The 15415-nt window shown below is 43.6% G+C and overlaps 1 protein-coding gene across 4 annotated transcripts in view; it reads left to right on the top strand.

Moving 5' to 3' along the window:
• The window catches only part of BNIP2 (BCL2 interacting protein 2), a 110067-nt gene that overhangs the window by 64717 nt on the left and 29935 nt on the right, over positions 1-15415 (top strand). For all 4 annotated transcript variants that reach the window (XM_077472805.1, XM_077472806.1, XM_077472808.1 and 1 more), the window contains one exon: positions 9705-9807. In XM_077472805.1, coding sequence (XP_077328931.1) covers positions 9705-9807 — 103 coding nt within the window. The remainder of the gene's footprint in view (positions 1-9704; positions 9808-15415) is intronic.

Here is a 15415-nt window from a genome sequence, read left to right as displayed (position 1 = left end):
CTAAAATTGAGTTTATTGGATTTTTCTAATAACAAAAAGTAGAAAATATCTTTTTTTTTCAAAATTTGCCGTCTTTTTACGTTTATATTGCAAAAAATAAAAATCGCAGAGTCAGTGAAATACCTTTAAAAGAAAGAGCTCTATTTGTGGGAAAAAAAGGACGCAAATTTTGTTTGGGTACAACATTGCATGACCGCGCAATTACCAGTTAAAGCAGCGCAGTGCCAAATTGTAAAAAGACCTCTGGTCATTGACCAGCAAAATGGTCCGGTCTGAAAGTGGTTAAACAGGTGTTCAATGTTACCCTGCTCAGCAGGTCCAGGAGGCAGCTTTGTGTTTGCAATAGTTGCTATGACAGATTCTATCCTTTGGGCCTTGCGCCCTTCGCTAAGCGTGATACAAGAAGCTCCTGGCTAGTTTTCCTTTTTGCGGTAAAACAGCGGTCTGGTGATATTTTGGATAAAATAGCCAAATTTCTAACAAAAAATAAATAAAATAAAAAATAAAAGATGCCCTTTTTGCCATTTAAGTGAAGAAGTAAATGTATTTTTATTTCAAAGCTCCTTCTTCTGTACCAGGAGCATCAGCCTCCAGGCAGTCACGTTGGCTTCCGCCATTAAGTTCAAAGGGTAATCCTTAGAGTTAACCCCAGGGACAAAAGAGGTCTTGGGGGAGGAAGCCTACTAGATACTGTAGCCTCCTTATGAGGAGGTGCCCCCGCTTGCTCAATAAGGAATTCTTCTGCAGTTCTCAGGGATCTGGCAGGAGGAGTGTGAAGATGAATGGGGGACTTCCTCAATAGCTTCAAAGTACAAACTGGAGTTCGAAGAGTTTCCGTCTCTGCGTTTTTTCTTTTCTCAGATCAAACGTTCCTAAGGATCCAGAGAAAAAGAACTTTCTCTCAAGAATTGGACCATCTTTTGGCAAAACCTATTCATGGTGGCCCCATGTAAGAGCAGAGGTTAGGGTTTGGTTAAATCCAAATGGACATTCTGCCTCTCAAAAGATCTAAAATTCAGTTGCTGAATATAATCTTTTTTTTGCATGATTTCAATCCAATCTGTTATATCCATTCTACAAGGAGGAGAACTTCTGGCGTCAAGCTAGGTCTAAGATTGCCTCTCCATATGCCTGTTCCCTTGTTCACTAGTAATACTGTATCTACTTTCAAAGTAGAAAATTTTCATTTTCAGTGTGTAGCTCTGCTTTCTAGTCTAGCTGCTGCACCTTGAGTACTTAGGTTCTGGCTCCTTTTTTAGCCAGATTGAGGGCCCAAGGTATAACTATTATGGTTTACCTAGTCTATGCGTTGATAGACCAGTTGGTAGTCTGCCGAGACCAAAGTATGGTCACCACATTCCTATACTTGGAATATCTAGGAGAAATCTTCTTTAACCACTTGGCACCCACACTACGTCTATTGACGTCATGGGCTTTCAGTGGTTATATCTAAATGATGCCTGAGGCCACAGACATCATTCAGATATTACCATTTTCAGCCGGCGATTCCCTGCACCATAAGAACGATCCTCCGGTGCTTCTACCGACTCACTGTTTCCATCGGTGAGTCGGTCACAGGATCCGCTGGCCCCAGCAAGTTACCATAGAGATTTCCGGCGGACTAGATCATCCCTGGAGTCTCTATGATCGTTCGGAGGCCGGATGCGATGTTATAACGTCACGCCCGGCCTCTGTATTCAAATTAACGGCGCCGATCTGGCTAGGAAGCCAGGATCGGTTTTAGCCTAGAGGTGAGATATGGGGTCTTATTGACCCCATATCTCACTGTAAATGTGTCCGATCATGCCATATTCCTATTACAAGGGATGTTTACATTCCTTGTAATAGGAATAAGTTATAAATTTTAATTTTTTTGTGTAAAACTAAAAAAAAAAAAAAAAAATTTTAAAGCGCCCCTGTCCCCGTGAGCTCGCACACAGAAGCAAACGCATACGTAAGTCCCGCCCACATATGAAAACGGTGTTCAAACCACACATGTGAGGTATCGCCGCGAACGTTAGAGCGAGAGCAATAATTCTAGCCCTAGACCTCCTCTGTAACCCAAAATATGTAAGCAGTAAAAAAATTTAAACCGTCGCCTATGGGGATTTTTAAATACCAAAGTTTGGCGCCATTCCACGAGCACGTGCAATTTTGAAGCGTGACATGTTGGGTATCTATTTACTCGGCGTATCCTCCTCTTTCACATTATGCAAAAAAATTGGGCTAACTTTTCTGTTTTTTTTTTTGTTTTTTTAAGCATGAAACTGTTTTTTTTCTGAAAAAAACGTGTTCGAAAAATTGCTGCGCAAATACCGTGCGAGATAAAAAGTTGCAACGAGCGCCATTGTATTCTCTAGGGTCTTTGTTAAAAAAAACATATATAATGTTTGGGGGTTCTATGTAATTTTCTATCAAAAAAAAAAATAGGAATTTTACATGTAGGAGAGAAATGTCAGAATTGGCCTGGATGCGAAGTGGTTAAAACCATGAAGAAAATACTTGGGTCTGATCATAGGTAAACCCAGAAAAGGATGTTCGTACCCCAAGCAAAGATCAGTGCCATAAAGGAACTGATTTAGGTAGTCGAAGCAAGATGATTTTTCCTATTCAACTTTGCATGAGGTTGTTGGGAAAGATGGTGACTTAATTCAAGGCCATTTCTTGTGCTCAGTCTCATTCTAGACTGCTGCAAAACAGTATCCTATCAGCTTGAAACAAAGGGTTTAATCTCTACATTCCCAATGTGTCTGACTCCAAAGCCTACGGCCACATCAACCTGATGGCGCCCGATCTTGTCTAATCTTGGAGGCTAAGCAGTTTTGGGCCTGGGTAGTTCCCAGATGAAAGACCACCTGGAAATACCAGGTACTGTGGGCTGGGTGCATCGGAGCCTCAGTTTATGGTTAACATCCAAAAATCTGCAAAGGGGAAAAGCCTTCCTTCAATTACCTGGAAAATGGTAAAATGGTCTTGCCTATTAACATTTTAGAAATTCAATCAGAACACTTTGTCCTGAGGGCCTGAATGTTCAGTTTAAGGTATTGTCCTGCCAGGATTCAATCTGTCTATGCCACAGCAATGGCCTATAATCGCCAAGAGGGTACAAGAATTTGTGTTGCCCAAAGAAAGGTGAATCATATCCTCTCTTGAGCAGAAAACAATGCACTTTGCCTATTGGCAGTCTTCGTTCTAGGAATAGAAAATTGGCAGGTGGACTAAAATCGCCAGCAGTTGTTCCCGGGAGAATGGTTCCTTCACCCCAATATCTTCCTGTCAGTATGTCAAGGATGAGGGATTCCAGACATAGTTCTGTTTGCATCCAGGTTCAACTAAGAAATCGACAACGTTGTGTCAAGCACACAGGATCCGCTAGCATGCAGAACAGACACCTTGCTATTTCACTGGAATCGGTTCTCAATGATTTGTGCATTCCCGCCTTCCTATTCTGCCTGCGTGCATGACTTCTCAGGGAAAGGAATTTGTTGATTCTTGTGACCTCCCCCAGGAAATCTTGGTATGCAGAGATGGTAGATATGGCAGTAGGGGACCCATGGACCCTACCTTCATGGCCAGACCTTCTGTTGTGAGGTCCTATTTTACAAACGCTAAATTTAATGGTTTGGCTATTGAGACCCACACTCTGGAGAAGCGTTGGTTGTCAGGTTCAGTCGTTTTCTACATTGGTTAATGTAGAGCTGGCCTCCATGGTTATATATTATGAAGTCTTGGAAACGCATGTCTCCTGGTGTGAAACCAGGAGCTGCACCCCAGGAAATAAGTCAAGGTAGAGTCCTTGTTTTTTCTGCAGATGGGGTGAGAATTAAAGCTGGCCTTGGGTGCTTTTTAAGGATATGTATTATTTCAATGACCACTTGCTTCACATTCTTTGGAGGTAACACAGCTTAAAGCGGGAGTCCGCCGGGACTCCGCGTTTTTTTTTTTTTATTTATTTTTTTTTAAAAGCCAGCAGCTACAAATACTGCAGCTGCTGACTTTTAAAATAGTGACACTTACCTGTCCAGCGCGCCCGCGATGTCGGCACCCGAAGCCGATCTCTAGATCGTCTTGTCGGGTGCTGCCGCCGCCATCTTGGGTATGAGAATCAGGAAATGGAGCCTTTCGGCTTCATTTCCCGGTTCCCTACTGCGCATGCGCGAATCGCGCTGCGCAATAAGGATGGTCCCCGCTGCCTCTGGGATCTGTGTGTTTCCCAGCAGGCAGTGGGGCACTTGCGGAAAGGGGCAGGCACTTGCGGAAAGGGGCGTAATCTACGCCCCTTTCCGCAGAGAGCTATCCCGGAAGTGGGTGCAGAATACCTGTACTGTACAGGTATCTGCACCCCCCTCCCCCCTGAAAGGTGCCAATTGTGGCGCCGGAGGGGGGAAGGGTTCCGATGAGCGGAGGTCCACTTTAGGGTGGACCTCCGCTTTAATCTCCCAATTAGGTCACCCCTGAACCCTTGGGACTTGGATTTAGTTTTGTTGGCATTACAAAACAGCCTTTTTTTTTTGTTTGGGACGATACGACATATTCCCTTGGTCCTTTTTTTGACAAGGAAACTATTTTTTCTGGTAACCATAACTGCTGCAAGAAGGGTATCGGTATTGCCTGCTCTTTCTTGTACAGAGCCATATTTCTATTCATAAGGATAAGGTAGTATTGCGTCCTCATCCTAACTCTTTACCAAAGGTAGTATGAGGTTTTTCTCTAAGCCAGGATATTGTTCTACCTTCAATTTTCCAGAACACTGTTCTTTGGAAGAAAAATCACTGCATTTTCTTTGTGGTGAGAGCAGCCAATGTCTACTTAAAAGCGATTTGCTCAGATTCGGAAAACTGATGTTTTTGTTTGTGTTGCCTGAAGGTCATTAAGGGGGGCAGGCAGCATGGAAATCTACTATTCTAAAAAAATTCTTCTTCATATTAAAGCGCACTCCACCAGGGCTGTTGGCACTTCCTGGGCAGTGCATCACCAAGCCTCCATGGCTCAGATCTGCAGGGCCGCAACTTGGTCTTCAGTCCATACATTTACCAGATTCTATCAAGTAATGTAAAAGGTCATGAGGATTTTGCCTTTGGGCACAGTGTACTGCAGGTGCAGTATAAGTCCTCTAGTCTCTTAGTGCCCTATTTTTGTTTCCCCCCCCTCCCTTCAGTTGGCATTGCTATGGGACATCTCGCATAGTAACTACTATGGCTCTGTGTCCCATGATGTACGATAAGATAATAGGTTTTACCTGTAAAATCCTTTGCAGTATATCACAGGACACAGAGGTTGCTCCCTTTTTTTTGGTATACACGTGTATCGCTTTGCTACAAAACTGAGGCACTCCCAGTAGTGAGAAGGGTTATATAGGGAGCGTACTTTTTGTCTTGGGGCGTGCCAGTGTCCATCATCTGAAGGTGGCCTATAACCCACATAGAAATTACTATTCCCGTAATGTATTTCAAATTGTATGTCCATTGGCCAAAAGGGGCAAACATTGTAAGTTTAAGCCTAGCTCCACCTCCACAGAGTTTTGTGTGATCTGAATTGGATGCTTTAGTTAAGAATGAAGGTTCTACCTATAAATAATAGAAACAAACTGGCATAGCACACTGAGATGCATTCATGTTTTAAAACCTATCTAAAGCCAAAAACGTGGTAGTATATTGCGATGACTCCTAGTTTAATGGCTATGTTAGCCTTCAGTGGTAAAGACCTATATTTACCTTTTTTGCAAAGAAACAATGCACATAACTAAAATAGGGGTGTAACGTGCAAAATGGTCCAAAAGATGGACTTTCCTCTTTAAGGCTGAAACGTTTTGAGTAAGTGCAGAAATTGTTCTTTTCACTTCTTGTGAGCTTAACCTGAAAGCACAAGCAATCTTTTATATTCCTTCTGTAAACTGGTAATCACTGGTAAGCAAAGCAACACCCCCTCTCCTGTGCCCATTCACAGAAAGCTTTAGACAGGATTTAGACAGTATTACTGCTGTAGAGCACACCTGTAGCTGGGGTGTTGGCACATCGGAAGTACAGCAGCGTTCAATGAAACAGTAAGGACTCTTTTGCATGGACTTTCTGATCATGTCTGCTTGTCTGTTTTTCAGGTAAATCAGACTGGCTTGTTTCCATTTGCACCTCCTTCCTCCAAGTCTGTCTATAACCAGGGGGAAAAAAAGGCTGCGTCCTTTTTTTTTTTTTTTTATTATTTTTTTTTCCCTTTTTTTTTAGGTCTAAACATGACAGATTGGAAGTTGCCCGATGTAAAGGGACAGAAGAGTCCGTTTACGTCAGGCTGCCAATAGAGCAGTCATGTGTCTGCTGGGCACACACTGAAACACAAATGTCAGTGTTTCCATTCCACTCCAATTTATCAGGGGATCGGCCCATGAATTTATTGCTGATCAGAACAGACTCCGCTCCCTGTGAAAGAAGCCTAAATTGTAAAATTAAAAATAAATTTAAAAAAGACCACTAGCAGGTGGCATAATTCACCTACTTGCACTTCTCTCCTTTGTGTGCACCTAATTTTAGTTTTAACTGTTGTTTGTGAAGCATCAGAAGTAATGCTTTGTGTCTAAAGCTGGCCATATATATGGATTGAAATTTGGCCAGTTCAGCAGGGACCAGCTGAATTTGGAGCCATGTGTGGGTTAGCTGGTTGTACACAAGTTGATCTATCGATTGATTTGAAAGTCTTCCCACTGGCAGAATACAATAGTTTGGCAGGAATAATCCCCCATCCAAATCAAATGTGTGGCTCTGGGAATCTGTTTGTTTTTTGTTTTTTTTTCGTGGAACCCACTGGTTGAACAGACAAAGAAAAAGAATCACAAATGGCTTACCTTACCAGACTGCCAGTTCTAAATGTTCATCCATCTAGTCCAAACAGACCATTGTGCAATGGGGACTGCTGACCTAATTTGACAAGATGTCAATGGATCCTTAACAGTTTGTACATGTTCTACAAGGAAGAGGCCCTTTATGCGTAGATAAACATGTGACTGGTGGGGGTCGTCTTAGTGAATTTTTCACTAGCCCTGAGTTATATTTGTTTTTTTTGACCAGAAAATACACCGAATTACATTCCAGTAAGGGTCAACATAGCTTAGGCTGACCACCATTCATCAAGGGAATTCCAAATGGTTGCTAATTCACACAAGAGTTTTATCACTCTTGAAACTTTAATGAAGATGGCGTTTTCAGAGAATAAAAGCTAAAATTACATTGTACAGTGCCTTGCGAAAGTATTCGGCCCCCTTGAACTTTTCAACCTTTTGCCACATTTCAGGCTTCAAACATAAAGATATAACATTTTTATTTTTTGTGAATAATCACCAACAAGTGGGACACAATTGAAACTTTTTTAACTAATAAAAAATGAAAAGTGGGGCGTGCAAAATTATTCAGCCCCCTTGCGTTAATACTTTGTAGAGCCACCTTTTTCTGCAATTACAGCTGCAAGTCGCTTGGGGTATGTCTCTATCAGTTTTGCACATCGAGAGACTGAAATTCTTGCCCATTCTTCCTTGCAAAACAGCTCGAGCTCAGTGAGGTTGGATGGAGCGTTTGTGAACAGCAGTTTTCAGCTCTTTCCACAGATTCTCGATTGGATTCAGGGCTGGACTTTGACTTGGCCATTCTGACACCTGGATACGTTTATTTGTGAAATATTCCTTTGTAGATTTTGCTGTATGTTTGGGATCATTGTCTTGTTGGAAGATAAATCTCCGTCCCAGTTTCAGGTCTTTTGCAGACTCCAACAGGTTTTCATCCAGCATGGTCCTGTATTTGGCAGCATCCATCTTCCCCTCAATTTTAACCATCTTCCCTGTTCCTGCTGAAGAAAAGCAGGCCCAAACCATGATGCTGCCACCACCATGTTTGACAGTGGGGATGGTGTGTTGAGGGTGATGAGCTGTGTTGCTTTTACGCCAAACGTATCGTTTTGCATTGTGGGCAAAAAGTTGGATTTTGGTTTCATCTGACCAGAGCACCTTCTTCCACATGTTTGGTGTGTCTCTCCCAGGTGGCTTGTGGCAAACTTTAGATGAGACTTTTTATGGATATCTTTAAGAAATGGCTTTCTTCTTGCCACTCTTCCATAAAGGCCAGATTTGTGCAGTGTACGACTGATTGTTGTCCTATGGACAGACTCTCCCACCTCAGCTGTAATTCTCTGCAGTTCATCCAGAGTGATCATGGGCCTCTTGGCTGCATCTCTGATCAGTCTTCTTGTCTGAGCTGAAAGTTTAGAGGGACGGCCAGGTCTTGGTAGATTTGCAGTGGTCTGATACTCCTTCCATTTCAAAACGATCGCTTGCACAGTGCTCCTTGGGATGTTTAAAGCTTGGGAAATTTTTTTGTATCCAAATCCGGCTTTAAACTTCTCCACAACAGTATTATGGACCTGCCTGGTGTGTTCCTTGGTCTTCATGATGCTCTCTGCGCTTTCAACAGAACCCTGAGACTATCACAAAGCAGGTGCATTTATACAGAGACTTGATTACACACAGGTGGATTCTATTTATCGCCATCAGTCATTTAGGACAACATTGGATCATTCGGAGATCCTCGCTGAACTTCTGGAGTGAGTTTGCTGCACTGAAAGTAAAGGTGCTGAATAATTTTGCACGTACCACTTTTCAGTTTTTTATTTGCTAAAAAAGTTTAAAATATCCAATAGATTTCGTTCCACTTCACAATTGTGTCCCACTTGTTGGTGATTCTTCACAAAAAAAAAAAATTTTATATCTTTGTTTGAAGCCTGAAATGTGGCAAAAGGTTGAAAAGTTCAAACTTTCGCAAGGCACTGTATATGCCCTGTATGTAAAACTGTATAAAAATATTTAATACATAGTTTAGATATGTCAATTTTAGCATCCTATTGTTTGTAGCAAGTTAAATTGCTCGGTATGTAAACAAGGCTTCTCCAGCTATGAGTTGATTTGTCCTACATGTATCCATACTCGAGGCATTTTGATAATTCCATGTTTCTAGGATCAGACGGAAATTAACTTGATTCGGCGGAAAGGCTTCTTCTGATTAATACATGTCGGGTAAACTGTCAGTAATTGGTGGCAGCTGTGGAGACAGTTTCTTTGGAAACTTTTGGGGTGAACAGCTTCTCTCTGTGCATGAATGCCCATAGAGCTCATGCCCACTGCCAGTTTCCATGCAGTTTGCTGTTCTAGAACGCAGGTAAAATGCATAGGAAATTGTTAGTTATCCCCCTTCTGACCAAATGCCTGCACTGCAATTCACTCTGAAGAAATGTAGCTTGATGAATAAGAAGAAATTGGAGCCTAGACTCTTCTGTATTTTACATGGGTTTTTTTTTTTTTGTCTTGTCCAATAAGCAGACTGCAGATGAGGTGACGCCACTGAAGTCCTTAATGCTAGCAGAGAAAGTGGGTGTCTCCCTCCTGGCTATGCTGTCTGGTAGAAATATATGAATTACTAAAGTGGGTAAACGGAATTTCAAATAATTTAGCAGATAAGACAGCTCTCGTGTGTATGTCAACTTTGTATTGTAGCAGTTTGTCCAAAATGCAGCTTCAATAACTGTAGCTGTAGACTTATTTTACTGGTACTGTAGTTGGTGATATCATAGATTGGTTGTCAATATTTTAATCACACAAAGTAATTGGATTAGGCTGTGAATATCTCATGTACACATGTGAAAATAACATGCTTGTGTGTTTGTCTTTTTAGGTTATTATGGTGATGGTCTTAATGCCATTATTGTGTTTGCTGTGTGTTTTATGCCTGAAAGCAATCAGCCTAACTACCGTTACCTGATGGACAATCTTTTTAAGTAAGTATCCAGTGTATATCTAATGTGATTTGATTTTATAAGGTGGGAAAAAAGACCTTTAGTTCAATGTGTGTGATTTTTTTTTTTTATTATTCTCAGATTCCCATAGCTATGTATATTCTGCTTCCTGAAGAAGACCTCTAAAAGTCTTGACCTTGCCGACATGCTCAGCTAGTACCCCCTTCTAGCTGGAAGCAATAAATAATCCTTTTTCTGCAATATAAGTTTAAACCTCCTTTCTTCTAAATTCAAATCATGGCCATATGTCCTGAACCAGGAGCTTGGAGTAAATATTTTTTTTTTTTTCTCTTCCATTCATTGGACACAATAGATAGATCTTCATGACGAATGTGTTTGCCACCACTTGTATGCCCTGGTGTGGTTACCAAGCTCCACATCTGCAACACATAGCTCTATTTGTTTGCCTATTGCACAGGATTGAGGACATTTCTATTTAATTTTTTCCTATGTTTTGATTTGGAGTGGGACAGCTGCCACTCCATTTGGACTAGCGCCAGCAGCATGGGCCTTTACCAAGGTACTGGCTCCAGCCATGGCTCTTTCCCACCTCTGTGGGATATCTATAATGGGCTGTCAGGACAACCTGCTCTTTTGAGCCCAGTCTGCATTGGATCTAGAATGCAATTCCGCCATCACTATCAGGTCATTGAAGGACTTTGGATTGATGCTAAATCTTTACAAGTCGGTTCTTCTTCCATTTCCTTGCTTTTGCAGGCGGCAGTTTGAATTCTGCCAGGGTGCAGTTCCTTGTTTATGGCACATCTTTGTGGTTCCTCTTTGGAACGTCTGATGTGCTATGAAGATCTGCTGTGTCCTTCAATGAACAACAGAAAATTAGTTTTTTATGTAGTGGTACCCTCGTAAGGGCTGCTGAGTTTGTTATAGCAATCCGCCAATCGCCCTGCTGCCAACCTCCCATTCACCATGATAAAGACAATAAACAGACAATCTGCTCCGTTTTGCTGCTTTTATTGTGGGGTATAACTTGGATAGGAGAAGAGGGAAATATGAGATGCCCATGATAAAGCACATTCTTGAAATTACTTGTGGCCTTGTATCTTTGTTTTTCTGTGCATTAACTTCTTTACGGACTGTTGCTTCTTTCCTTTGTGAAAATCCTTTACTGCATAGTTATTGACTTCCAAAAGAACAAAAGGAACCACTCTGAATAATACCCAATGGTAAACTGGAATGATGTCTCATGAGTCAAAGAACCAGAGATGCACACAGCTTCCACAGCTTCAGACAAACAGTCCTTGGAAGTTTATTACCAATGTGCTAACCAGGCCAGAGATGACACGGCATCCCTCCCCATTGACCCGACACATGGCAATAAACGGACTTCTACTTTCAACAAGTCCATACTTAACAATGCTGTGTTCCCCCGGCCACAAAGCTTTCTACACTGCTCTGACCAGTTTCTTTTATGTTACACTGACCTTCTCCTCGAACAGTTCTGTGTCCCCAGTCACAGAATGCTGCTCTAACTCCTCTGCTTGACTGCTACTTCCGCTACTTGATCCTCTTTACATCCAAGTACTGAACTCCCCTGGAAGCATGTGACCCCAGCGTATATGAGAGGCCTGCCCCTTGCCAATACAGAAAGATAATTGGTCAGGGCTCCCCACATGAGCTGCCTGCCACTCCAGGTCTCAAGTCCCACCTCTTTCAGAACAAACCATCTGAAAGTAGAGAAGGCATCTCTGAGCCAAAGTACAGGTGGCCACACCCCCCACTACACTAGACACTCCCAGATCAAAACAACCAGGCCTAAAATAAAACACAGGCCTAGCTAAATTTACCTGCACTTGGGCCCTGCAGCTAGAAAATACTACTCTACCACCTAAATTTAGGTAGAGGGTGCTACGTTTATATTCAACCTTTTGCTGTCTCGGTGGTGTTTCATTACTGCTGGCTACTAACTGAACTAAAGCCCTGTACACATGGCCAAATGTTAGGAGACATTGGCCGGTTCAGTAAAAAACGGCCAACGTTTGGCCCGTGTGTAGGTAAGCTAGTCTGACAGAAGCTGGCCGTTTGGAAGAGCAGCTGATCGACTCCCAATCAGCACCCTCAGCCAATGGCCGCTCCGTCGGAGACTCTTTACCGAGATCTTAGTTGCAGGGTGTCAGACTGACGCCCCGCAACAACGATCGCCGCAATGCGCGCCCCCGAGCACGCGCAGCGGCTCAAAATCCTGATCACGTCATATGACGTCCGGTCAGGATTTTGAAACCACTTTGCCGCCGTGTATCTGTTATAGGGCGGGCGGCAAGTGGTTAAAGTTAGACCCCGGGTAACTAGGAAAATCACAGTTCACTGTAGTTTTATATTCCTTTAAAAATAATGATGTATTCATATTTGATAAACAATGTTGGTAGTGTAATGCTACTCCAAAGTACTTAAAACTTGCACCAGTAAGGGGAGTAGTATGCAACATTATACATTTCTTTAATCGTACATCAGGGGACACAGAGCCATAGTACTATGTGGGTTATAGTCCACCTTCAGGTGCTGGACGCTGGCACACCCTAAACAGGAAGTTGCCTCCCTATATAACCCCTCTCATACCGGAGTATCTGTTTTTTTCCCCATTGTCTAAGGTGTTGGTCACGAGTGAAGATGTGCTGTGCTGAGCTCCACTGGAGCAATCCTTGCTAGCTATGCAGCAGGATTCATTTAAAGTGTCTTTTTTGGGCCAAATTGAATGGTACCCGGGCCTTGTGTCCGAAGAAACTAGGTTTTTGCTTGTAAACGCTTCTCTTTTTAGGAAGCTGGACCCCGGGATCCTGTACTTTGGTATTTTAAGCCATAGAGTTTTACTGGTGGGGTGCTATTACAGGTCCAGGATTGTGGGTTCTCTGGGGGTCCCCGATTCCTGCAGGTTTAACCGAACCCACCATGAAGGGTGAAGATTGGGTCTGTTGGTTTTACCACAGAAAGCCCTGCGGCAGGAAAGGTAAGTGGAGTTTTTCTAAGGAATTTTAAAATTTTCTTATGAAATGTCTCCTTTAAAAAAAATTATGTTGTTATGCCTAAGCGTCACCACTGTGGGCTGTATGGAGCATGTACCTTCTCATGCTTTCCTCAGAGATCAGGCTGTGTCACAGAAGCAGCAGGCTTTTTTTCTCCGGCTAGCAGGCAGACCACCAGTAAGTTTGGGCCAGACACCCCTCACGTGGGCTGAACATTGAGGGAGACCTAATTAAAAAAGACATTGGCATTGCTGTTTTCTTTCACCGCCCCTACACGGCGGCAGCGTTCAGGTCTTCACGACATCCCACACAAACCGATCCCGTCAGATCAGAGGCTTACGCGGGAAAGCTCTTTTTTGAAAGAGAAAGGCGGGAGGGTGCGCAATGCAACGGAGGGTGCAGGGCTTAACACGGCGTTGCCATCCTCCAACACGGGAGTGTGTTTAAAGAAAAAAAAACTCCATTTGTGCTGGCTGCAAAAATTGTCGGAGGGACATGAGCAAAGAGGGGCATGAAGAAGTTGGGGGGCACAGGCATTTCCTATTTGACACATTTACTATTTGCATCAGGCTGAGCGTTAATAGCAGTGGCTGACTATTGCTCAAGCAGCGCATGCAATTTATTCTGGTAGTACCTCTGCTTTGTGCATTGGGCTGAGGTCAGAAAGAGGGGGGTTGAAACACCCCCAAAAAGAGCTAAGAGTCTCCCTCAAGCTCTGGAAAGCCTACTCATCTCTACAAATAGCATCCTCCCCTGAGAGGGGGTGGCTGGTCAGAGTGAGCATCGGAGCCATAAAATGTTTGCAGTTTTTTTCAACACTGCAGCCCTTGTTTGTTATTAAAAAGATCTTTTTCCTCAGCCAGGATAAGGATTGAAAAAAAAAATGGTTAGCAGCTTTAATCGCATCCCAGTGTGGGACTAAATGCGACAGGTTCTCTTCCATTACCCAGGACCCTCAAACTGAGGAACTAGGGGCAGGAAAAGATGAATTCCCTCTGGGGACCATGGTGAGGCTGATGACTCCTCTTCTGAGGTGTCAAATGCGGGAGGATCAGCATTCACAATTTGTAAGATTGGTGCAATTTCTTGCTGAGTAGACTGCTCCACATTTATGTACCATTTACTGAGTATTTGGTTAGCTAAAGCCTCCTCAAGCTGTGTAGCCTTTTTCCTGTCCATTAATTGCTGTAAACGTTTTTTGTATCTTAGTTGCTCACCCAGATTTTATTCCCTCCTAAAGTTTTCACACTTTATCCTATGGTAGAAAAAAATTCAGTAGTTAAAAAGTAGGGTATACCAGCAAATAACAACACTGCTATATCCTCTGTGAATAAGAGTTTGAGTTGTCCGGCAGATGATGCTCAAATGCTTAGGGATCCAATGATAAAAAGTTGGAATTCCGATTAAAAAACAAAAAGAAACCTTTTCTCGGGCAGATTAAGTGTCTCAGCCTGCACTGACAGTAATTGGTTAATTGTTGAGAGACCAGTTTAAACAGGTGTTCAAGTGCAATAATTGCTGTGAGATATTCGATCCTTCAGACCGTACATCCTTCGCTAAGCGCCATGCAAAAAGCTCCTGGTTAGTATTCCTTTTTGCGGTGAAACAGCTATTTAGGGATGTTTTGGATAAGGCCCCTTTCACACCGAGGCGGTTTTCAGGCCTAAAAATAGCGCTTGGAAAACCGGCCCCTTTCACACTGGAGCGGTGCCCTGGCAGGACGGTGAAAAGTCCTGCCAGTCGCATCTTTGAATGCACCGCTCCTAAACCACTCCTACCCATTGAAATCAATGGGGCAGCAACGGCTATACCGCCGGCAAAGCGCCGCTGCAGTTAAACCCGCCCCGCTAGCGGCCGCATACCACCGCTAAAATGACTGTAAAAATAGCGCCGCTTTACCGCCGACGCCCGCACTGCCCCAGTGTGAAAGGGCCTAATACTTCCAAAGACATTCAAGTGAAAAAAGTACCTCTTTTGCCATTTAAGAAAAGGAGTAAATGTATTTTCGTTTTAAAGCTCCTTCTCCCTGTGCCAGGGGCATCAGCCTCCAGGCAGTCACGATGGCTTCCGCCGCCAGGGTCAACAGGTAATTCTCAGTTATCCCAGGGACAAAAGATACTGAAGCCTCTTTATGAGGAGGCACCCCTGCTCGCTCGAATAGGGGCATTCTTCTGCAGTTCTCAAAGATCTGGCAGGAAGAGTGTCGAGACGAATGGGGGACTTCATCATAGCTCTAAGGTACAATCTCTCTCTCTCTCTCTCTCTCTCCCTCTCCCTCTCCCTCTCCCTCTCCTCCCTCTCCCTCTCCCTCTCCCTCCCTCTCCCTCTCCCTCTCCCTCTCCCTCTCCCTCTCTCCCTCTCCCTCTCCCTCTCCCTCTCCCTCTCCCTCTCCCTCTCCTCTCCCCCTCTCTCTCTCTCTCTCTCTCTCTCTCTCCTCTCTCTCTCTCTCTCTCTCTCTCTCCCCTCTCTCTCTCTCTCTCTCTCTCTCCTCTCTCTCTCTCTCTTCTCTCTCTCTCTCTCTCTCTCTCTCTCTCCCTCTCTCCTCTCCTCTCTCCCTCTCCCTCTCCCTCTCTCTCTCTCTCTCCCTCTCCCCTCTCCCTCTCCCTCTCCCT

Source organism: Lithobates pipiens, unplaced genomic scaffold, assembly GCF_037356315.1.
Source record: "Lithobates pipiens isolate NorthernLeopardFrog02 unplaced genomic scaffold, aLitPip1_a1.2 Scaffold_8, whole genome shotgun sequence".
NCBI classification, from domain to species: domain Eukaryota; kingdom Metazoa; phylum Chordata; class Amphibia; order Anura; family Ranidae; genus Lithobates; species Lithobates pipiens.
This window is presented reverse-complemented; position numbering and strand designations above follow the sequence as displayed.